At 37.8% G+C, this 26,466-nt stretch overlaps 1 protein-coding gene across 5 annotated transcripts in view; it reads right to left on the bottom strand.

Annotated features, from left to right (window-relative positions):
* Positions 1-26,466, bottom strand: part of KDM4C (lysine (K)-specific demethylase 4C) — a 443,327-nt gene that overhangs the window by 88,847 nt on the left and 328,014 nt on the right. The window contains exon 18 of one of the 5 annotated variants that reach the window (XM_011969894.1): positions 8,229-9,057. The exons of the other annotated variants lie outside the window; for them this stretch is intronic. Within the exon in view, the coding sequence (XP_011825284.1) occupies positions 9,040-9,057 (18 nt within the window). The 3' untranslated portion in view covers positions 8,229-9,039. Of the gene's footprint in view, positions 1-8,228; positions 9,058-26,466 lie in introns of those variants that run through there. 5 annotated transcript variants of the gene reach the window in all.

Genomic DNA, 26,466 nt, shown 5'->3' with positions numbered 1-26,466 from the left:
TCCCAGGGTCAGCCATCATGACCCCGTATTTTACAGTGTAAAGGTCAGGTTAACTAACAGACCTGAAAAAAGCCTGTTTTTCCTCCTCTTTGTTGTTCCTCTTAGTTCTCTCTAAACAATTAGATTTCATTAGAAACAACTTTTGGCACAGCACACTGGCTCTTTGAAACAAGGAAAAAGAGAAAGCAAGAAAAATCTTAGAATGGGAATTTTGCAACTGAAAAAAAATCATTTTAGAGATGAAGAAACTGAGGTCTGAAGAAGGTAAGTGTTTGCTCACTGCCACACAACAATGGCCCTGAGCCAAATATGCCCCTTCAAAGGCCAGTGTGCTCCTCCTCTGCCACAGGGTTCCAAGGCCCCTTCCTGGTTTCATTCTGCCCTGCCCCTCTGGCCTTCTCTCAGTACTCTGCTGTGCTAAGCACCTTTCCACCTCAGGGTCCTTGAATACACCCTTCCTTTACCCGGGTAACTGTTCTCCCAACCTTACCTTCATCTTGGCCACACCTACTGATCTTTTAGTCCTTAAATGTCATTCCTTCAGAGCCATCCATTCTTGACCCTCCAAATTAGGTCAGGCCCCCTGATGGGCACTCTCATGGCACAACACCTCTTCATAACTAATCATTTGTTTAACATATTTCTCTTCATAGATCTATGAAGATATATCCAAGAACACTTGAACCCGTATGTTCTTCTTCATCTTTATAAGGAACTGCTCAGGAACTGGAATATGGAGAGTGCCTATTCAATATATGTAGATAAACTTAATGAAGATAATAAACTACATGTCAGATATTGCTTTGAAGGTATTACATATTCCATTCATTGAGGTAGGCAATAGTATTATTACTGTGTTACAGATGAAGAAACTGAGCCACAGAGCAGTTCAAAAACTACACTAAGATCATGCAGTTCCTAAATGGACGGATTGTTTAAAAAATATACAATGTAGCACTGGGAATCATTTATGATAGGAGCTTTATGAATAGTCATGCAGACCCACACAAGGCCATAATCAATGCTTTGAAAGTTATTAAGGAGAAGGCCTATTAACATAATGGACCCTATTCTAGGGCACTATGTGGGCATTTTCTAAAAACACTTCATAACACACTATCATTCGTGTTCCAGTAAAAATCATCTCTAACACCACAGTGGTTCATGTTGAATGTTGGTTGTGGCTCTGCTCCAAGTCTTGTTTAAGCTAGGACCCAGGCTGAGAGAGCAGCCCCTATATGAACTATGCCATTCTCACAAATGGGAAAACAAAGAGAGATGGTGGCACCATGTAGTGGCTCCTAAAGCTTCAGCTGAGTAGTGGCACAGGTCATCAATATCTGTGTTAAGTTAGAAGCCCAGGGCTCATGATCTTTTCTTCCTAAGCTCCCCAGCACAGTTGGAAGCAAGAAACTAACACCATTAAATTCCTTATTTTCACTAAAATGTTCTAAAACAGCAAACACTAGGTTACCCAGAGCCTTGACTTCCCTCAGCATTTGATTACAAGGATTCAAAGATGATAATTTGAGTAACTCTGCCACTGCACACTACAATTCTCCATAGCTTTTTTTGTCCTCTGTCTACGTAATGTTTTTACTCACACAATCTTCACCCAAATGAAAAATCCCTATTGAATTCAAACCAAATTCTCATGGAGTTACAGAGGACTGAACCTCTTCTATCTTACCTTCCAAGAAAGTGATGATAGAGAAGGAACATAATCTATCCAACAATTTTAATGTTTACACGATGCAATCGCCTTGTCTCATACACACACACACACCAGTCATGTGCTACATACAACGTTTCAGTCAATGACAAATGGCACATCCCATGGTGGTCCCATAAGATTATAATACCTAATTTTGACTGTATGTTTTCTATGTTTAGATATACAAGCACTTAGCATTGTGTTATAACTGCCTGCCATACTCAATATAATAGCATGCGGTACAGGTTTGTAGCCTAGGAGCAATAGGCTACACCATATAGCCTTGGTGTGTAGTACTCTATACTACCAAGGTTTGCATAGGCACACTCTATGTTTGCACACAGACTAAGCTGCCTAATGATGCACTTCTCAGAATGCATCCCCATTGTTAAGCAATGCACACTGAATATATCTAATCCAAAAGTCCAAAGTTCAAAATGTTCCAAAGTTTGAAACTTTCTGAATGCCAACAAAACACACAAAAGAAATGCCCATTGGAGTATTTCAGATCTTGGATTTACAGATTAGGAACAATCAACCATTAAGTATATAACGCAAGTATTACAAAATCCAAAATCTGAAACACTTCTGGTACCAAGAATTTTGGATAAGGGATACTCAACCTCAATGTGTAGATGGGTATATGTGTGTGACTTGAAATACTGACTCAGGATGGGGAGGAAAATGTTCCTGAACTGTTGAGTATATCCAGGCTTACGAACACAGAGAACTCTTACTTATTTGATAAATAATTTTAAAAATGCAAGCACTTCATAAAAATAGATAATAGAGAAACTGCAGGTCCATCCCTGCTGGAGACTGAACCATAAACAATGGCTATTAATATCAATAGTAAACAAAGAAAAAGTTCTTAATGTTTGGTACTATATTTTATCATTTCTCCTAAATCTGACAATTTTTTTTTGCATACAACTTGATCATTAATTCTACTGAACAAAAGGCATAAGTCCCTTTTGTCAGCTCTGTGTTTTGCTACTGCAAATGCTTGACAAAATTGCCTGCTTCATTGTTTATTCCCTGTAGATCTTCCTGCCCTCAAGGAAGCAGCTCTAAAGCAGTGTGGGATTTGGAGACAAGCGTGACAACGCAGTAGGCTTGAGATGAAGTGTCAAGTCAGCAGACAAATGCCAGCCGAGGGAGAAAAGCAAGACTCTCACAGGAAAAGAACTGCCCACAGCCCCACGAAGGCACCCTGGGACTCACAGACAGGAAGCAATCAGAGCTCTGTATCTGCATATGGCTACTGAAAAAGCCATATCCCTTCCACCATCAGCCATGGTGAGGACCCAAACCAAAAGGCTCTGGAAGACCCAGTGATGGTTTGTGGTATCATTCTTAACGGGGTGCCTTTGCCCCTAGTGTCTTACCTTGGTCATAGTATTAGTAACAATGCCTGCTTGGGCTCTCTGTGTAACTCCCACTGAATCCCACTTGCTAAAGATTCTGAAATGAAACTCAGGTGGAACACATATTATTCCTAATGGGCCTTTTGGTCTGAGTCTCTCTGTACCACTCTGGTGGGCTAAGGTGGAAAGAAACCTTCTAATGCCCATTCCAGGAGGATTCATTCATAATTTAAGCCTTTCCTGAGTATGAACTCAGGCCCCATGTGAGGCTGTAGTGACACAAACAAGTCAGAGTCCTTGCCCTGAAGGCATGGCAGAATCTCTAGAAAAGGTGGTTTCAGAAGCATTTATTTGATGACTTTGTTCTCAGAGCCACTATGATGCTTTCACAGGGGCAACGGCCAGGCTAAGTGGAAGACATCTGATATTTAGATATCGACCACCAAAACACCTTTCTAAAAAGTCCGTTAGCCGGCAACTAGCTCTCTAGGTTCCTGCTCTGATTCAATTTCTAAAGGAGCTAGCACAAGAGATGTATAATGTTCATCCTGTCCCTTGAATTTCAGAGGTAATACATGCCTTTCCATACCAGCACCTGGTCTACCTTCTACTATTAGCCCCTCTGAACTCATCTCCAAGGCTTCAGAAACATGCTTAGTAAATAGTGGAAATCCCAAGGATTCCTTCCATCAACATGAACATTTCCTCACGCAGCGTAATTATTGTACTTCCAGATTTCCCCATTATCCCTGTAGGCTCTGGGCTCATGAGGTGTTTAATGTTTTTCCACAGAAACGCCAGGTGTGATTCTGGCATTTACGATTGCCAACATCTTCAAAGTGGAATGCCAGGAACACACTACTGAAGACACTTTCAGTCAATGGGGCAGCACTACCTGTGAGATCGGATGATTTTCACTCATTCACCTGCAGGACAACAGCACAGGCTTCCCTCTGCTGTTCCTCACTTGCAGTGAGTTTGGTATGCTGGATGGGGCACCAGTAGGAATACTTCCCTAAAGTTATTTAAAGCGCTGTGCACGCCAGCCTTGCCAAATCATAAAATTAGGAAATTGCATTCAGTCAGAATGCAATTCCCTTAGCACTTCAGGCACCTAGTTATTCTTCAATTTCTTTCCCACAAACACTTGGCCCAGGTCCCGAAGTCCATCCCATATCTACGTGTCTCCGTGGCACATAAAAGAGATTCAGGGAAGAAGATGGAACAATAAAACTTCAGGTTTACTGGCAACATTAAGTGAAGTAATCCCCCTCCACATACTTTTCTTACAGGAAGATCAGTTACTCAGCCTTTCCATTCACCTGCCTGATGTGAATCTACAAATATTTTAAGAGGGTAATTTGGAAGACTTACAATAGCAGAAGTTGTTCAAGCTGTAGCATTAGTCTCTGTCATGTGCCTTAGGTTTGCCCACACATTTAGCTCATTTACACAAGTGAATCACTAAGGGCCTGTTTATTAATCAGGTCAACGAAGACTCATTTACACTACTTGCTAACAGCCCTCTCTTATATACTAGTGGTCAGTGAATGTTTTTGCTTACAATTCCCTAGAAGAATTTTGGAAGACTATACCGCTCCTTGAATGTTAAAGTTGAGATTTATGGGGTTGTACTGTTTTTAACTTTAAGGTGAAATAGATGCAAAAGGATATTATTTCCCAGCATAGAATTCCAGGATATAATTATATGTGCGCTTAAATTATATTTTTTGTCAAACTTTGACACAGCAGATTCAGCCCAATTTATGTAAAAAGTCTGCCCCACATATAAAACCCAGTAGACAAAGGCGGTCCTCATTATCAAAGCAATCTGCCAAAACAGACTTGTTTTTTATCAGAAAAAGTCTGAATTCATTTTTCAATTCAAATAAATGTATTAATACACATTCCCATATCAAGCATTTCACTTCTGAATTCTAAAAGAAACAATCAACAGTGAATAAAAGATAGTCCCAACTATACAATTGCTTAAACACAACAGAATCTCATTTCTTGCTCAAATAACACTACTGGGCTGGCAAATAGTTCAGTGGGTGGGGTAGCTCTCCTCCATGGCCATTTAGGGGCCTAGGTTGACAAAGTATTGTGATCTCAACATTTGGGCTCGAGGGTCTCTTTGAAGGTCAACTCCACTCCAGAAAACAGTAAGGTGGAGAACACATGGGGGTTATTTAGGAGCCAAACCTGAGAGTAATATATTTCACTTCTGCTCCAATACCTATGGCTGTGCTCCTACCAGTAAGGGAGGCTGGGCAATGTGGACTATTTGTGGATCAAGAAGACACCATAGGTTTGAGGGAACACCTAGTGGATAAGGTACATAAATTCTCCAATAAATGCATGGCCTATATGAAGTGCTATTTTTTTTTCCAGTATTTATTACCAAATCTGTCTCTACTTTGCTCTTTTGAGACTTGCCCTCAAAGCCTGTACCTTTATGTATTTACCTGGGAGTGATGCATTTATTCTGTAAAGCAAAAGAAGTTGTGGAAAAGGAGAACCAGCAGCCCCTTCCAAGGTTCACTCTCACGCAGATGAAGCTTGGGAAAGAGTACATGTTAAAAGTTGAGGGCCTGAAAATTGATTCTGTTAGAGATATCAGTGCATTGTAATTCTAGGAAAGTCTTCATTTAACCCTGGAATACATGGATCCCAGTTTACGAATCTCTGTTATATGAAGTATTACAAAACACATAGAATCACAGAATTCGATTACACAGAGTCTAAGTGCCATTTACAGAGGTGAAAAGTGAGGTAAAGGGTAGTTTGTTCAAAGTCACTCTTAGGCTAGGTGCAGTGGCTCACGCCTCTAATTCCAGCACTTTGGGAGGCTAAGGTAGGCAGATCACTTGAAACCAGGAGTTCAAGATCAGCCTGGCCAACATGGCGAAATCCTGTCTCCACTAAAAATAAAATATTAGCTGGGAGTGGTGGCGTGCACCTGTAGTACTAGCTACTTGGGAGGTTGAGGCAGAAGACTTGCTTGAACTGGAAGGTGGAGGTTATAGTGAGCCAAGATTGTGCCACTACATTCCAGCCTGGGCGACACAGTGACATTCCATCTCAAAACAAACAAACAAACAAAAAACAAAGTCACTCGTGTAGAGATGAATGTATATAATGGGGCTATTCTTCACTTCGAAAAACTCATTGTGGCCTTTGGCACTAAAGAATATTTCTGGCTTTTTATTACATGTTGAATAGAAGAATTAATACAGCAGGCCTGAAACCATTATCCCTTGAAAGTACTGCTTCCAAGGTTGGCCCTGGGCAGACACACAGGAACTTGAATTTCAGGAAGCTTCCCACCATTCATTGATAAGAACGGCTCATTGTAGCAAAAATGTACCAACAATATGGTTTATGCTGAATCTGTAAACTGCTTTTCTTCTGGGAGTCTGAAATTTTGGTACATGCTAGGCAGAGGGTGCCTATGTGATCAGCCCTTGCAAAAAACCTGGACACTGATGTATGAGCAAATTTTGCTTTGTATCCTTTCACCGCAATAAATCTTAGCTGTGAGTACACCTACATGCTATATCCTGTGAATTCTCCCGGTCAATCATCCAATCATGAGGTTGCTCCTGGACACCTCCAGAGTACATGTAAATTACATCCAACAGATAAGTATAGATTGATCTCAGGATATCAAGAACATTGCTAATATAGGAATTTCAGCATATTTGTATTTAAGTTATTGTTTTGGATATGGGACCTCTAGAAAAGGATGAAGGTAATTTATACTGAAGTTAATTAAACTATGGATCTTTAAAATGCAAGACAATAATGGAAAACATATAAAATATAGACCTTGGGCTTGGCTAGCAAGTAAAACAAGAATTCTCTGAAAATTAATACTAAAGATATCAGAAGAGAACCTTCCATGTTGAAGAGAACCATTAAGGAGAACATGAATATGGAATTGTGAACATTAATAAGAAAAAATGTATACAGCATTTTAAAGAAAGAAAAAGAAAAGAAAACCCAGAGGCTCTGTGTTGAAGACAAAAAAAAAAAAAAAAGGAAACCTAGGAACAATTTATCTGCTAAAAGCTGTGCCCATGTCCTTCCTACTGCAGTCACTAAGCAAAGTGATATAGAAAACTAAGGTGTTTAAATAACATTTTATCTGATTTAATATTTTACTTTTTCCTCATTGATTTTACAAAGCTATAAAAAAGTTCCTACAGAAAAGATGCAAATTACACCACAGCATGTACAAATTTTTTTTTTAAAGCACCCAATATCCTGTCATCCAGAGACAACCACAATATGTCGTATTTCTTGAGTCTTCTCCCAACGCATTAAAAAATAAATAAATAAATAGGAACACTCGGATATAATTTATCTTTAGTTTTTTTCTCATCAAAACTTGATTTTTAAAGAAATATTGGAAACATTAATTAAACAGACATGTTGATCAACTTTCCTTTCATTGTGCTTGGAGATCCTCACATGTGGAACCTGGAGGTCTTTGATTCCAGAGGCAAAACACCTGAGAAACTCAAGGTAAGAGGGTGACCGTGTGTTTCCTGCCATGGCTCAGACATGTCACTATTTGACAAATATAGAGAAATTAGATAGACATCTTTCCCTGTAGAGTGACTGGTCTGCAAGTTGAAAATGTGGTGCATGCAGTGTTGCCTTGATGGGCTGACTTACATTGTAAAGTCCAGGCAATGATGATGAGACTCAGGATTGATGAGGCAGCTTAAAGGTGTTCCTGGGAGTCACAGACCTCCCACTTCACCATATTCCAGAGGCAGTACAGCCAGCAAAATGGTTGAGCAGTTCGGTCACTTAGTGGCTGTATGAGCTCAAATTACTGAACTCTTCTTAGCCCCAGTTTCATAAAATATAAAATGGGAATAAAGATACCAATATGAAAGAGTTGTTGGAAGATTACTAGACAATGTCTGGCCTAGTACAGAGCTGCCAAAATGAAAAAAGAATACTCAACACAAAAACATTAGTATAGCTTACAGATAAACGCTAAATAGTAAGCTACTCTATTTCATATTTACTTTTTTTCAGCCATGGTTGAGGGGAGGGGCATAGGATGACAACAACTATATGTCCAAAGCAATGTAAATATGCAAATCAAACTACAAGCACTCATCCAAGAGCCATGCAAATGGCATCTTTAATTCACCATATTGTAGGTGTTGCATCTTGAATGACAATGACCTCTCTTCCCACAGTATGTGTGATAACATGAGCTTCAGCAACAGGTCCATTCTCAACATCTGTCAGCCCAGTGTCCACATCTGTTTTCAATAGCATATATCACCCAGACAGAACTTTGATGAATGAGTGACAGTTTTCACCTACACTCAAAATATGTTCCTTTGTTGTGCAGCAAGAAGGCAGGATTTAGGCTGAGAGATATAGAGTGTTTTCGCTTAGATTCAAGCCTCTAGGCCTGTGATGTGCCGTAGAAAAACGGTGCAACTTCTGAGACTCCTATTATAATGCCTCCATGCTACAGGAGACAACCTCAGGATGCATCCAGATCATTAACCTGATGCACCCTGGAAAGCTTTTGAGTCCAATGACAATTTTGAGGCTGTAGTAGGCCATGTTGGACTAAATCACAAAGGGAAAGGGAAACTCTAGGATACAGAGAGTACATTAATCAAAGGAAGGCATTTTACCCCACATATAGGAAGTCAACAAATGAAATTTTAAAAAATTAAGCACAAAGGTGTGAGGATCCAGAGGAAAATGACAGGTACAAAAGTGAAAGTCCAGGGTTTGACTTAATCAGGAGCTCAGGCTATTGTATCCCCATCCTAAACATGATGCTGGCTGCTCCCATTGAGAATGAGAAACAGCATCTGAAATAGTGGTAGAGGGGATGTAACTTTCCTAATAAACTGAGGTTTTCACAGTAAGCCTTCATTGTTACTATTGTTGTTGTTGTTATTGTTGCTGTGTCTAGATTCCCAGCCTTCCCTGAAAAATACAATGTACTGCAAATTTTAAAAGTCCAATATGCCAGATTTTAATAAATTATAGTGAAAATAGCAACGGCTTTAGCATGAGACAAACTAATTTAATCCCAGCTCAGACACTTCCCATATGTATTCCTTGAATAAACTGTTTACCATTTATGTTTCCTTAAAATCATCTAAGTTTCCAGTAAAAGTGGTTTGAAATTATGCTTAGCATAAAGTATCACAAGCAGAAGATTTTGGGGGGTTTTTTCTCCTGTTGTTCTTGTTGTTATTTTATTACAGTAAGATGGCCAGAACTGGGCCTGGCAAAGAGACTGAAATACCAAATATATACAGAAGAGTGGAGGAGCACAAGGATAACACATATGATGGCACCAGGTATAGCACTCAGTGCAAGGCTCACATGTCATAAATGTTCGTTTTATCCCATAAGCTATGTTGTTACTGTTCTTTTCTACGACTGAGGAAAAGGGAGGGTTGACTTACTTTGAGAATAAACTAACAAATTATCACACCCAAGATTTAAATTTTCACCCAAATAAAAATCCTCAGAATGGATCACACCATTGCACTCCAGCCTGGGTGACAGGAGTGACTCTGTCTCAAAAAAAGAAAAAAAAAAATCCTCAGAATGATTAAAGAGTATGCCCAAGAGATGGAGTCTCCCTCTTTTCTTCACCAGTTTGTACTTCCTGATAAGTAGTGTTGTTGTAACAGAATACCTGAGACTGGGTAGTTTATAAAGAAAAGAGGTTTATTTGACTCAAGATTCTGCTGGCTGGAAGGTTCAAGATTGGGCATCTGCACGTGGTGAGGGCCTCAGGTGGCTTCAACTCACTGTGGAAAGCAGAAGTGGGGTAGGAGTGCAAAGAGATCACATGGTGAGAGGGTATGAGACAGAAACCGAGGAAGCCAGACTCTCTTTTACAACACACTCTCTCAGGAGCTAACTTATTTATTCCCTCAGTGAGAGCTTAACCCGCACAGAAGGGCATTCATCCATTCACGAGGGAGGTACCCCAGAGACTCAAACACCTCCACTAGGTTGCACCCCCCAACACTGCCACACTGGAATCAAATTTCAACATGAATTTTGGCAGAGACAAAACAAACCATAGAAGATGAAACAGGTCAGTTGAACTTCAAAACACAAAACCAAAAGCAAACCATTAACTGGGCATAGACAGAATGGATTACCAGTCATTTTACTACACATAATGAGGTATTATGCTCTGGGATCCGTTCTGGGGGATGGTGACAAAACACCTGACAGCAGAATTGTCTGGCTGACCGCATATCACACCCACCATCACAGCTGGGATGCTTTCTGCTGGGGTCCAACTGGGGAGAAAGTTTCATATCCCTACTTTTGCTCAAGAAAGAGGGGACTCTGTTTATTGCTCTTCATATACAAACTACGGGGTCTCTCATTCTCAAGGATGAAAATTATCCATTCACCGTATTGCAGAAGATCTTGTCAGACATCCTGAGATCTTCGTAAATTCCTAAATTCATGATGCATTCAAACAGAATACATACCTTTTCATGTAAAATGTGCATTCAGATATACAGAAATAAAAACGTATCAGCATGTCCATGCTGGATGGCTAGCTAGGCTCACTCATTATCTTAGTGACGCCCTATACAGCAGCCACAAAAGGCTCAGCAAAACAACTAATTCAATGATCTAGTCTTTTAGGGTTACTAGCAAGTAATTAAAACTGCCAATAGTATATAGGCAAATTGCTAAATCTGAATTTAATAAGATGCCTGGAAAATTACAAAAATATATGCATTCCTTTATAATATAAAGACAGTCATGTGGATTTGATCAAAACTTGCTTGTAAGCTGAAAAATAAAGTGGTCAAACATCATTTATATGTGACTTTCTAAACAAAAGTTTTCATTCTGATTGAGATTAAAGAATACATTATATAAAAATTGCTCAGCAATGCTGGGCACTGTGGCTCATGCCCATAATCCCAGGACTTTGGGAGGCCAAGGTGGGTGGATCACTTGAGGTCAGGAGGTCGAGAACAGCCCGGCCAACATGGTGAAACCTCATCTGTACTAAAACACACAAAAAAATTAGCCATGCAAGTTGGGACATGCCTGTAATCCCAGCTACCTGGGAAGCTGAGGCAGGAGAATTGTTTGAACCCAAGAGACAGAGGCTGCAGTGAGCAGAGATCACGCCACTGCACTCCAGCCTGGGTGACAGAGTGAAACTCCAACTCAGAAAGAAAAAAAATATGTGCTCAGCACTTAAAAGATTCAGATGTTAGGAAATAAGCTCAATAATGACATCCTTTTTCTCTATAAAGTAAGATGCACTACAATCTTTTTATTTGAAGGCAAGATTAGTTCGCAGCTCTTTAGATAGCAAATTCCTGTCTAGAACTGTCTTTTTTAAAAGCTGTCAATGCTAAAATGTTGTTTCTGGTTAACAAAACCCATGTGCCCACATCACTGTGAGTTAGGGTTCCAAGACACCTGCCACAAGTGGAGTTTATTAGATGATAGATGTATGCGTCTCTCTGCACCTCTCTGAGGCTTTTAGCTGTCTCTGACAGACCAACTGTTTGTCAAAGCTTTCCAACAGATCTGACACCAGGCAAGAGTGAACTACAATTTGACGGGCCCTGCAAGGCTAATGGCACCATGTGAGGATATTTTCAAACTTAATTTAAGAATACTTCTCCCATTCACCTGCAGCCTATATCTCCCAAGGGCTGAAATAATGTAGATATAGTTTTATCGCACTGCACACATTTAAAGTCCTCTGAAATGAAAAGTAAAACAAACAAAAAACAGGCAGTAAAACTGAACTGAGATAATCGTTTTCTTGGAAAATACCAGAAACAATTAATTTCTGCATCTCCATGTTTGTTTTCAGCCTCTGAGAATATTAGGAAGCTACCACCACAAAGGTGAGTATAGCTTAGCGGGAGAGAACATGGGAGTTGGGTCAGGAGTCCAGGATTTACACAGCTCTTCAACTATTATCTATATAACATATAAAATAAGAGTTGTCATCATTACTTCATGAGTAAATTATTGAAACTTACTCAGTGCCAACCATTGTGCTAACATCACATATATCTCATTTAATCTGTAATGAGAAAATTATCACAATGAAAAAGCAATAGAAACTGTAATATCTAATTAATGATTCTGACAACAGGATTTTAGCTACGAAATAGCTATCTTACATCGGAACATTCTAAATGGAGGCAGATCTATGCCAAAAGCATCCTAAGAAGATTCCACCCCTCAGAGTCCAGAGGAGAGTAAACACTGAGCATGGGGTGGAATGTTGCTGTCATGATGGACTGTAGCTCTCATCTCCCAAAACACTTCCCCTTCTCCAATCATCTACATTTTTTCCTCTCACTACTTCTCCTACTACCTTTCTTCACCACTTTGTCCTTCTCCCTACGTCACTGATATACCATTAGTATCAGTCATTTCCACAGTCAATCTAGTAACATTAAAAATATGGTTTCATTGATCATTATACAATGCATACATGTATCAAAACATCACATTTTACCCCATATGTATAATTATTGTACATCAAATGTAAATGAAATCTTTAAAAATATAGGGTTTTTTATTTAATTTTCAAAGTGCAATGTAAACAACATAAAGTTCACCCTTTAGTGTATATACTTCTGTAAGTTTCCAAAAAAGAATACAGTTGTATACCTCCACCACAATCAAGATATACAACAGTGCCATCAACACAAAAATTCTTTGTGCCCTTTTGTAGTCAGCCACTCCACCCATGTATAAGGCACAGCACTAACCCGTTTTCTGTCCTTGTGTGTTTTGTTTTTACAGAATTTGATATAAACAGAATTCAACAGTACAGAGCCTTTTGAGTCAGGCATCTTTCACTTAGGGTAATGAATCTGAGATTCATCCATGGTTGATGAAATCTCTAGTTTGTTCCTTTTTAGTGCTGAGTAGCATTACATTGTATGAAGGTACCATGTTTTGAGAATTCATTCCCCAGTTGAAAAACACTGAGTTGTTTCCATTTTTTGGTGATTATGATATATGTAAACACAAATTTTCATTTCTCTTAAGTAAATTCCTAGAAGTGGGATTGCTGGATGTTATGCTAAATTGTATGTTTAATTTTATAAAAAACTGCCAAGCTGTTTTCCAAAAATGGCTATACCATTTTGCATTATCACAAGCAATTTATAACCATTCCAGTTGCTAAACATCTGCATCACTACTTGACACTGTCAGTTATCTTAATACTGACTATTCCACTGATGCATAGTGACATATCATTGTGGTTTTACTTACTTTATCAAACAGATAATAACATTAAGCATTTTGTCATGTACTTATGTGCTATCTATGTCCTCTAGTGAAGTGTAAGATAAAATTTTGCACAATTTTTTATAACACTCTTTTTATTGAGTGTCAAGAGTTCTTTATATATCCTGGAGACAAGTTCCTCATCAAGTGTGTGTTGTGCAAATATTCTGTCCCAGTCTGTGGCTTCTCAAACAGTGTCTTTCAGAGGAGATCAGGCATGTTCAGGGTGGTATGGCCGTAGACTCAAACAGTGTCTTTCAAAGAGCAGAAGTTTATTATTTTTATGAGGCTCAATTTTTCAACTGTTTTAATGTGTCAAAATTTTGATCTAATTATCTAAGAAATCTCACAGGGTTTTTGTGACCTAAAACCCATGATCACAAAGATTTTCTTCTGTATGTTTTATAGTTTCTGGTTTGATGTTTATGATCCAATTTCAGTTCATTTTTGTACATAAAATGAGTATGGATCAAGATTCAATTTTATGTATTTATTTTCCAAATTTTTCCAACATCACTTAAATAACAAACTAATGGCCTTGGAACTTTTACTGAAAATTATATGACCATATGTGTATATGTCTAGTTCCAAAATCTCTATTCTTTTCTGTTGTTCTGTACGTCTATCCCTTCACCACATTGACTTGATAATTGTAGCACTGAAATCAGGCAGTGAGATTCATCCAATTTTGTTGTTCTTTTCCAAATTATTTTGCCTTTCCCTTTCCACATAAATTTTAGAATCTGATTATCATTTTCTATAGTAAATCCTGCTGGAAATTTCATTAGAATTACATTGAATCTATGGATCAATTTGGTGCAGAACTAATATTTTAACAACAATGCGTCTTCCAATCAGTTGTAAATTTCTACTTATTTAGCTATTCTTTGATTTCCTTTACTAGCATTTTATATCACATTGTACCCCATATGTACAATTATGGTACATCAAATGTAAATGAAATCTTTAAAAATATATAGGGTTTTATATTTAATTTTCAAAGTGCAATGTAAATAACATAAAGTTCACCCTTTAGTGTGAATACAGATTTTGCATATATGTTTTCGTGCTATATCTACGTATTTCATTATTTTGGCATTAATGGAAAGGCATTTTTATTAACTTCCAAATTTTTCATTGCTAGCATACAGAAATACAATGGAATTTTTTGACCTTGTACCCTGAAAACTTGACACACTCATTCATTGGTTTTATTAGCTTTTTTTGTAAATCTTTGGGACTTCATGGAAATAACCATGTCCTCCTCCAATCAGTATGATTTCAATTCATTTTTCTTGCCTTACAGCACCACCTAGGACCTGCATTCAGTATAAGGTTGAATAGGAGTGATGGGAACTGAATTCATTACCTTGTTCACAGTCATAGGGAGGAAAGAATTCAGTGTATCACCATTATGTCTAATGATCGCAGTAGGTATTTTTGTAAGTACGCTTTATTAGAATGAGGAAGTTCTTTCTATGGATAGTTTGCTGTGAGTTTTTATTGGGAATCAATGTTGAATCCAGTTAAATGTTTTTTTCTCCAGTATATTAATCATATGGCTTTTCTTTAGTCTGTTAATATAGCTAATTGCATTGATTGATTTAAAAAAGTTAAACTAGCCTTATGTTCTCAGAATAAACCCAATTAAGTTTTTTATATACTGCTGATTCAGTTTGCTATTATTATGTTGAGGATTTTTTGAAATGTATATTCATGATGAATACTGGTCTATAGTTTTCCTTTTTTATAATGTCTTTGCGAAGTTTGAGTATCAGGGTTATGCTGGCCCCATGCAATGAATTGGGAGGTGTTCCCTTCACCTCTAATTTTTTGAAAGTATTTAGGTAGAACTGCTATAATTTCTTCCTTTAACATTTTACATCATAATACTGAAATTTACAATACACCAATGACAGCATCTGGGCCTGGAGTTTTATACTGGAAAGACTTTTGTTTACAAATTCAACTCCATTAATAAATAAAACACTATTTCTTATTTGTCTATTTCTTGTTGGGTGAGTTTTGATGTTTTGTTTCTTACAAGAAATTTGTCCATGTCACCTAAGTTCCCAAACTGTAACAACTACTTAACAGTTTGATTTTGTCAGTCTGTTTGTTGTTCTCTTTTCCCCTTGTTCTGCCTGCTTTTGATTTATCTAAATTTATTTTTATTTCATTTGATCTCCACTAATGACTTAAATTTGTATCTCTCTTTTAAAAATATTCTTAGTCACACTAGAGTCTATAATACCCAATTATAATCTATCTTCAAATAATATTGTATCACTTCAAATCTGGTGTGAGAACCTTAATATATTCTCAATTAGTCCACCTCATGTCTCACATTGTAATTGTCATACATTTTATTTTCACATGTGCTATAAACCACAATACATTGCTACTATTTTGACTTTACCTTCCCTTTACCCATTTAGGGAGTCACATTTCCTTGTAGAAAAAAAATGACAGCCACATTTCCATGTCATAAAATTACATAAAACTATATATACCTATTGTATCAATGTTAATTTCCTGGTTTTAATATTATACTATAATTATATAAGAAGTAACCAATAAAGGAAATTGAGAGACACAACTTTACAACCATCACAATTTCCTGTGAAACCTGTAATTATTTTAAAATTTAAAGTTTTTTGTTTTGTTTTGTTTTGCTTTTAGACACAGGGTCTTGCTCTGTAGCCTAAGGTGGAGTGCAGTGGTGCAATCATGGCTCACTGTAACCTAGAGCTACTAGGCTCAAGCAATCCTCTCATATACCTGCCCTAAAATTTAAAGTTTGTTTAAAAAGTTACATAAACATGTATAAACTTTCCTGGCAATTAAGTATTTGTAATATTCTATGTATGAAAAAAATGTGTTGCATGTGACAAAAGCTAACTTTAAAACAACCTTAATATCATTTATTTATAAAATGTAGATTATATATTCATCATTATGTTATTTTAACATCATTTCACTGTTGTAATGGTATTAGTAATGTAATATATCATAATAACAATAAGAAGGAACATTTATTGAGCACTTATATGGCCAGGCACTGGTGGAGTACTCTGTGCTGAATCTTATTTGACACTCAGAACAATGTTAAAAGCTACTATGATGGTGATTCTGATTCTACAAATGCTTCCCTAAGGATGTAAAGAGTGAGAAGAAATGTTCAGATAGAAAGCAGGGCATCATAGGCTGGGTGCAGTGACTCACGCCTGTAATCCTAGCACTTTGGGAGGCTGAGACGATCACCTGAGGTCAGGAGTTTGAGACCAGCCTGGCCAACATGGTGAAACCCCGTCTCTACTAAAAACACAAAAATTAGCTGGGTGTGGTGGCATATGCCTGTAATCCCAGCTACTCAGAAGGCTGAGGCAGGAACAATTGCTTGAACCTGGGAGAAGGAGGTTGCGGTGAGCCGAGACTGCACCATCGCACTCCAGTCTGGGCAACAAGAGCAAAACTCCATCTCAAAAGAAAAAAAAAACAGAAAGGGCATCATAAACATGTATGAAATAGAGGAAAAGGGGCCAGCAAAGCCAAAGAACACAACGAGGAGCTGTCAGGAAAATCAGGGACAAAGTTTCAAGGCAGCCAGCGCGTTCTGAAATAATTAGCATGTGGCAGAGTTGAGATGTGAACCCAGGTTGTCTGACTCCAAGGCTTATAACCGTTATTATTACATTCAAATGCTTTCATACTTTGCAGCAAATCGTACACCTGAAGATCCGTTGTCACCTTTAGTAAAATTCGGGTGATTAAATTGTATACATACAAGCTTTGAAATGCAGCCTGGAAAACTTCTAAGTGAGGGAAATAAGCAAATGCATGTCAAATGTCATGAGGCTAATGGGTTTACAGTGAGACCAAAGAAGGAAAAATACAACTACCCTTAAGAAAAAGTTGATTATTTTTATAAAACAGATTCACATATATGTGTCAGAGTATCAGACCAATATAGTATGCTATTTAAACACTACTAAATCTAACACAGCATGGTAAAATGCTGCATCCTTCCAAGTTATTTTCTCCATAGAAAAAAGTCAAAACTCGGCTGGACACGGTGGCTCATGCCTGTAATCCCAGCACTTTGGAAGGCCGAGGCGGGTGGTCAGGAGATCGAGACCATCTGGCTAACATGGAGAAACCTCGTCTCTGGTAAAAATACAAAAAAATTAGCTGGGTGTGGTGGTGCGTGCCTGTAGTCCCAGCTACTCCAGAGGCTGAGGTGGAGAATGGCATGAACCCAAGAGGCAGAGCTTGCAGTGAGCTGAGATCGTGCCACTGCACTCCAGCCTGGGCAACAGAGTGAGATTCTGTCTCAAAAAAAAAAAAAAAAAAAAGTCAAAAATCATTACTCCAATGCGTTAACGGTGATCACTTCTTCTGTGGAGTGGCATGGAGCTAAAGACAGCTTTCATTTTGGATTTTATACACTTTGGTTTTTAAAAATATTTTGAAGATAAACACGTTACTTTTGTAACTAAAACAATAGGCCTTTGAAAATAAAATATAAAAATAAAGACTAAGAGTCTTATACGATCTATATATTTGAATTCTAACCTCAAATAAGCAAGTCACAGTTAACAGTGCAACTGAGCCTTATCTCCTTTGGAGATGCCCTGCATCTTGTATGTCTCAGGCTGATAACCTAAACTCTGAGCTTGGTCTGTCATTTAAGTGGAACGTCTCTCAGAGAAATAGAATGTGATTCAGGACAAACACATCTTGCTTGCTCGTTTGCTTTCCCCAATGCAGGTGGGCTGTCACCTGCCACATGTACAGCAAGCTGAAGTTAAAAAAAACTGTTGTGCTTTATCTGTGCAGAATGTACGCTGTGGTTATGTTATGCACCACGGCTGTGGGAAGTAGGGGTCCCCCATATCAGCCTGAGGCGAGAAGCACAAAAATGATACTACTGTCATACACAGGAAAAAGAGAGTCAATAGTTCATAGGCTATCACTAAGATAAATGGAGTTTTGAAATTAAATGGTGATTGCCCTGCTAACTTGAGAAGCCTGAAAATGCACATATATTAAGTGCTAGAACTGCCAGGAAAAGGAGTGATTTTGTGTTGCCCGTTCCTTCATTTTCTAATCATGAAAAAATAGGATTCTTAGAGAAATATATAAATTTCCTTGTTGTTTCCAAAAATACTTGGGTCACTGATTCCCTCTTGTTTGTAAGGTGACCTGCCAAATAAAGAGTTCTGTAATGTTCACATTATTATACAAAAAATATTTACGAATTGCTTTGAGAAACGTAAGAAGAGGATAATATCAAAAGATAATTATCTCTGGATGGCTTCTTCCTAGAGAAATTTTAAAGCAAATATCTGCAGCAGTACTCAGTTTATGCCTTTTACTGTGTATAATAAAACAAGTAACAACAACAATATAATCTCTGAATTCTTTACAAAAAACAACTCCAAGACATTATAGTATTTGGAGCAGTACTACAATGAAAAGTGCTTCACAACTCACAGATACTTCATTTTCCTCTGAGCTCTGAATAATTTAAAATTTTATGTTAATAAATACCACTATAAAAATTAAAATTTTGATTTTTTAACAGATGTTTATTGTCATTTCTAAAATGATCTCAAAATAATTCCATCGTAGCTGAAAAATATACACTATTGCTATGTGGAAGAGTATATTTACTTAAATGACCTATGCTACATAAATATCCTGACATTAGGAAACAGAAATGCTTATTATAGCTCTGTAAAGAAATACCCGAGAAAAAGGGCTTTATTCCAGCCCTTCTCTTGTGCCTTTCAAAACTACCAAAAGAACAAATGACATCCTTGAAAGTTCTGTAAAATCTTTATCTAAATCCTTTGCGGGGTGGAGAGGGGGATACCATACATCCTTCCGGAATGTAAATCCCATGAGAGGGATGACCTGTCCATCTTATGCCCCCGTCATCGAATGCAAGCCACTATGATCATCTCTGTATGTATTTATTAAATAAAAAATTGATAAATGAATGAAAGAAAAAAGTGCTCTTTATTCTATAATTTTTCTCAAAACCATTGAAATGATGACAAGCTGGAATCCCCAACTGATGTAATGAAGATGATTTTATTATATTTCAAATATATGCTTTGTGACAGAAATCTTTTTATGTGGATCTCAATTACAGTTTGTTTTTTTTTAAAGCTGTTACCCCTCCATTGTCCCCAAAGCAACAGGTGTCAAATATAGAACGGTGACATCATGAAAGCTAGGAAAAGATCTGTGGATCACAATTTTTTGTCTTTTGCTTTTTCAAACTACAGTCACTGACTTATTACATTTCACACTACTTAAGAGTTTTTAGAATTAAATATCGGTCAACAATCACTAAACGCATCAACAAGTGACACTTATTAAAATAAATCATACCAAATGGCCAGCATATTATAAGCTACTGTGACACTACCATTGCTTTCATAAATAAAAAATGAGAATTAAACTTTCACAGTAAAATATTTCACTAGACTACATTGCAAATTTTGACATAGTCGATTCATCATTGTAAAAATCAGATGAGGCTCAGTCAGCTCTGGTCAGAAAGCTCATTAGTCTATTAAAATTACACCTTTGCCAGAACGTCATGATTCTTTTTGCTGAAATATGTCTGCTATTAAGTAAAAATATTTCATGACCATACTTTTTTGCTTTGTTCAAAGCAAATAAACGTTTAAAACTGATGACTTTCTAAATTCAATTATAAGCAACAGATGGCTCTAGGAAAAAAAATTTGAAAGTTTTAATTAACCTTAAACACTATTCCTGTAATGAAAAGTAGTCAATTTATTTGACTACTTTTTCCATTTATTTAAGTAAAACATTTTATTACTAAAGAAAGATGGAATATATTTTATACTCCCAACAGAAAAAAAAGTCCACAGTTTAAAATTTTGTTCTAAAGGAAGTTTCATTTCAGAACATTATTAGTAAAAAGAAGACTTCAAATTAAAACTAAAAGGGATTCCGAAATAAACTCATTTTCATGGGTTTGAGAAAAAATCTGTGTAGTTCTTAATGCAAATTCCCTTTCATAGGTGGCCACACATCTTGGCAACAATATACCAGTGTTAGATTATGTTTTGATTGACTGTAGGACACATTTATCTTTCACTAGAACACTGGACTTCCTTCTGGTCTTGTGTTTGTTTTCAATTTATTTAAGTCCCTTTATTCTAAGAGAGAATATACATGAGACTTCCAGAACTCGCATTGTCTCACTTGATTATTCTAAGAGAGAATATACATGAGACTTCCAGAACTTGCATTGTCTCACTTGATTATTATACTTCAAAAGGAGAATGGGTTGATAGATACATTATCATCACTGGCCAAATGGACACCTAGAAGAAGACAGCTGTTCACTGTGCCCTGATAATAATAACTGAACATCACATACCTTCAGTTCCTATTAACCTAAGAGCACTCTGTTAAATAACTACATACCTAGGAGCAGTAAGATTCTAATCCCCTAGCATATCGCTCTTCTGAGCCACACCCAGATGGTCTACAAGGACCCCAAATTAAGAAAGTCCAATATGTACTTCCTCCCACTAAACCCTATGCCTCTCCCAGTATTGAGGAGCCTTGCACACGGCAGGACCAATCACCCAGCTGTTTATGCCAGGACCTTGGCTTTATTCTGTCATGCTCCTTAACGAGTCTGAGTATTCACCAAGCCTGACCACTTCTCTCCAACCTAGGTTCATGCTAAAATCACCTTTCACCTGATTATTGAAACTGACCTTGCTGCCACCATGGTGAGCTACCATATCCCACATATGCATCTTTTAAAATTTTTCTAAGAGCCCCATTTTAAAACTTTAAAGAAAAGGGCGAAATTGATTTTAGTAATATATTTTACTTTAATCTTATAAATCTAAAATATGTTGACAATATAAAAATAATCAGTGAGATATTTTACATCTTTTTTCATACTAAGTCTTTGAAATCTGCTGTGTATTTACACTTACAACGTATCTCAATTTGGATGCTAAATGTTTAAGGGTGGTTACATGTGAAAGGTAGGCTACCAAAACTATAGTTGTATTTAAAGCGCTTCAGTTTTTAAAAGTAGCTGCTTCAGATTTTACACATAGCAAATTTAAAGTTAAATACAATTTGAAATTCAGTTCTTCAGTAACACTGCCACATTCCAAGTGCAGGGTAGCTGTAAGCAGCCAGCGGTCACCACACAGACAGCACAGCTCCAAAAGACCGGAAGCTTCCTAGAACTTCTCAAGACTCAGAGCTCCCTCTTCGTGCTTCATGCTCCAGCTCTACTGAAATTTCAGTTCCTAGACCTTACAGTTCTCTCCACTGCCAGGCCACAGAGCATGCTGTTCATTCTTCTGAACCCTCCCTCCCAGCTAGCTCTCCAGGGCTCAGAGTAGGCATTATTAGGCACTGTTTCTTCCAGAAAGTTTTTCTACAGTCTTACACTGCCAACTCTCATGCCCAAATCTAATAAGGTCCTTCACTACATTCTGCATTTTTACAATAATAAAAGCTTCCACACTGCTGTACAACTGTCTGTCTAACTTTCAATAACTTCCATTACTCGGTCATATTGTTAACACCAGAAAGCAAGTAACTCTATCACCTAACTACATAGTAAGTCCTCAATAAATAGTTATGGAATAAATGAATAAACAAATGAGAAACCACCAGGAATTCTGCTCCCTCCTTAAAAACATTCATCTGTTCTGATCCTGACAGACCAAACGAGAACTGACAGGAATTTATGCTGCAAGGAGCTGTTGGTCATTAGCCATCGGCAATGAATTCACCGCTTTGTTCTTATAGGGAAGTGATGGTCACAGTCAAGCTAGTATCTTCCATAAATTGTTAGACATCAAAATGTTGAGACAGCAAAAATGTTCAGTTGCAAGCATTATTTCCAGTTAATTTAATTTGCTAAATCCACGACCGAAAGCAATTCAAATTTTTTTTGTCTACTTTGGTCCCCAAAACTAGCCCTTACGTACACTGCCAAAATCTCATGTTTATGATATATTATTTTACTAAAGATATATGGTGAATTCCATTTTTTGCTAAGGTTATTTCATTTCCATAATTATTTATATCCATAAACATAAACAGAAACATTATCTCTAGTTTTAAGAAATTAAAGTGTATTTATACAAAAATTTAATTAAGAGTTTCACAAAGTTTGTGCCTCTTAGGTCTAGTTTTTCATAATTTTCATATATTCTGTTATTACTCCTAAAACAAGGGAAAAATTAGTTTATATTTCTAAATAGTTTCAGAAGTCAATTTCTTCTCAAAGCGGAAAAAAAGAAGTCAATAGCATTGTTTCCCCATATCAAAAACATCAATGGTCACTTCATGGAATTTCTGGGTTAAAAGGCAAAACTAAACACACAGATCTAATTTCACCCCTTCCACAAACTCCCTAGAAACAGTAAAGAGAATAATTATGTCAGTGTAAGTTCAAATGATGGAAGAAAAAGGGCTGGGCACGGTGGAACATGCCTATAATCCCAGCACTTTGGGAGGCCAAGGCAGGAGGATCACTTCAGCCCAGGAGTTTGAGAGCAGCCTAGACAACAAGGCAAGACCCTATCTCGACAAAAAATAAAAAATTAGCTGGAAATGGTGGTGCAAACCTGTACTTCCAGCTACTCATAAGGCTGAAGTGGGAGGATCACCTGAGCCCAGGAAGTAAAGGCTGCAGTGAGCCATGACTGCACCACTGCACTTCAGCCTGGGCTACAGGGCAAGGCCCTGTCTCACAAACAAACAAAAAGAAAGGAAAGAAAAATTTGGAAGCTAGAAAGTAAACAACTTCAGCAAAACTGGGAAAGCTGCATACTAAGAAGGCAAAATAAAAAAGCCAAAACCAGACCATTCATACTCCAGGACCTCCCAAAGATATTGGTGATACCAGGTGCGTCTGGAGGTGTTAAAATTAGGGTGGGGGTAAAATACAGAGAACTGGCTGAAACCTGCTGAACAAGAGGTTAGGTTCCCACATTTCTTCTTCAGTCTCTGAAACTAAGCAACTCCACTGCCACAAAATGGGGGGGCGGGGGAGGGAACAACTGAAGGTTTATTCTCAGAGCCAGTAAAAGAGAGGGTCTCTGGAACACGAGGTATTGCTGAGGGTAGAGTCGATATAGGAAAAAAGGCAGACTTAGTGAACTTCTCCCTAAGGAGCACTGAGACCACCTGCTCTCCTGCCTCACTGGGCTCTAAGGTGTCCACAGCCAGGCTTTTACCCTCAATCTGGAGACTGAAAGTCTTCTCTAGAGATACCTGATCAGTATCTCCCCAATGTAACGCCCAGCCAGATCATAATCCTTCAGGTTAACTATCTGACTCAACCTAGAAGCACTGGGCTTCTACTCAATCCCATTATTAAAAATGGGCAAGCAACCAGGGATTATCAGACATCCAAGCACAGCCTCATGGAAGATAAACACCAAATCAGGTAGACAACAGGCAGTCAAAGACTGAAACAGGATAGAAGATTCTGGGACAGGTTTCTCAAAAGATATGAAATTGATATGCATCCTGGTGTATCTGAATACCTTGAGAGGAGATGGTATTCTATTCAGATAGCATGGCTCAACTGTGAACAAACTGTGTTTACAAAGCAATAATAACATAAACCCTCAACTACCTATCCAACCACTGTATGTAAAATGCACAGAACACCACCGGAGAGAAGAGAAGGGCACATCTCTGTAGTGCAACTGACCGAAACAAACTGAGCTAAACCTTCCCCTCTCCAAAACGAGGGTCGTTTCGGAGAGGGGTCATAGGTTATGCTTGAGACTAAAAAACAAAGTAAATATAGGCATATTATTTAGCTCTTTAGAGGCAAATGACAATAAAGAGATGGATGGGAGGATGGATTGAGAGATACACACAGACAAAGATAGTTGAATGTGGTTTCCTTTGAGGAAAGGGAAGTAAGGAGAGTAGGAGAAGAGGAACAGCTGTCTTTCACATTATAAGTTGTAGAAGGACTTGACAACTTAAACTATCTCTCAACAACCTAAAACAAATATGCATGCCCACACAACTGCTATATCGAAAGTCTACTCCTTTAAGAAATAAAATCCTGGCCAGGTGCAGTGGCTCCCACCTGTAAACCCATCACTTTGGGAAGCCGAAGCGGGCAGATCACGAGGTCAGGAGACTATCCTGGCCAACATGGTGAAACCCTGTCTCTACTAAAAACACAAAAATTAGTCGGGTGTGGTGGTACGCACCTGTACTCCCAGCTACTCAGGAGGCTGAGGCAGGAGAATCGCTTGAACCCGGAAGGCGGAGGTTGCAGTGAGCCGAGATCACGTCACTGCACTTCAGTCTGGCAACAAAGCAAGACTATGCCTCAAAAAAAAAAAAAAAAAAAAAAAAAATCCTGCTAAAATGTCATCCCTGATTTAGAATTAGTATTTACTCACCAGCTACTATCCTAGGAGCTACTGGGTCAAGAGAAAGGGAAAAGAACAGTTAACAGTTTCAAATTAAATTCGTAGAAAGCAGTTAGAAATCAGTAAACCCAAATATGTAACAAGGTATACAGACAGTATGCAATAGCTGTCCTCCTCTGTTCTCCACGTTCTTACCAGTAAGAAGGAAAAAATCCATGACAACGACATTAAAATAAGGAATAAGAGAAAGCAAAGGCCATGTGCCTAAAATGGTAGAAGACAGAACGATTCCCTTCCACCTGAAAAGTTGCAAGATATCATAAATAATAAATAAACAAAATCATTGCAAGGAATGTGAAAACACTGGAGTGAAGAAGAAAGGATACTATATTATGAGGGGATTCCCTCTCTATTCCAGTGGTTTTCAAACTTGTTGGTATCAGGACTCCTTTATATTCTTAGATGTTATTAAGGATCACAAATAACTTCGATTTATGTGGGCTTTATCTAACAATACTTTTCACATTAGAAATTAAAACTGAAAAATTTTTAAAATATTTATGAGTTCATTTAAAAATAACAAACCCATTACGTAATAAAGTATTTTTATGAAAATAACTGTATTTTCTAAAACAAAAAAAACCAGCTTGAAGAGTGGCACTGTTTTAAATTTTTGCCAATCTCTGCCTGGTTTAATAGAAAAGAGTTTGATTCTCATATCTGGTTCAGCATTTGATCTGTTGTAATATGTTGTTTGGTTTAAGTACATGAAGACTATGTGGTTTCACACACATAAATACTTGGAAAAGGAGATGTAATTTAATAACCTTTCCAGATAATCATGGACATTCTTCATGATACTTCAACAAAACTTAAATGGTAGTTCCTAAAGGTAATTAACTTTTCATACTACGTACTATGGTAGCTTAAAATCCACTAGTCTATCAGGCATTTGGAACAGACAGTTTACCCAGGCATAATTTGGTAACATCATGCATTGGTCATTTAGAAAATACTCTCACGGGCTGGGCACGGCAGCTTAGTCCTGTAATCCCAGCTACTCAGGAGGTCAAGGCGGGAAGACTGCTTGAGCCCAGAAGAGCTCGAGACCAGCCTGGGCAACACAGTGAGACCTCATCTCTACCAAAAAAAAGTTTTAAATGAGGTGGGAGGATCGCTTAATCCCAGGGGATAGAGGCTGCAATGAGCCGTGATGGCACCACTGCACTCCCACCTGAGTGACAGAGCAAGACCCTGGTCCAAACACAAACAAAAAATAGAAAATACTCTCACTGAGTTACACCAATCTTCCAAATGTTGGCATATCTCATGACAAAATATCAAAGTCTATATTAATTAATATCACCACTGATCTCATTTAAAAGGCCTGTAAGTACTGGGAAATTATCACACTGATGGATACAAGTATTCTAAAATTCCAATTTTCACGTAGAAAGCTCAAATGCTATCACAGGCAACAAATCTTGTCATTCACTTTTTAGAAAATGTCTGCCAAATACATAAAGTAATTATTGTTTGGCATTCATTATAGAAAAAAAAAAAAAGTTGCATGAAAAAGCTGGTAGTACAGCATGCAAATCAAACTATCACTAAAATGTTTTACCTCAAGGCCATGATG

The sequence above is a fragment of the Mandrillus leucophaeus genome, unplaced genomic scaffold (genome assembly GCF_000951045.1).
Source record: "Mandrillus leucophaeus isolate KB7577 unplaced genomic scaffold, Mleu.le_1.0 Scaffold92, whole genome shotgun sequence".
In the NCBI taxonomy this organism is placed as follows: domain Eukaryota; kingdom Metazoa; phylum Chordata; class Mammalia; order Primates; family Cercopithecidae; genus Mandrillus; species Mandrillus leucophaeus.
The sequence above is the reverse complement of the archived record's forward strand: the minus strand, read 5'-3'. Positions and strand labels throughout refer to the sequence as shown.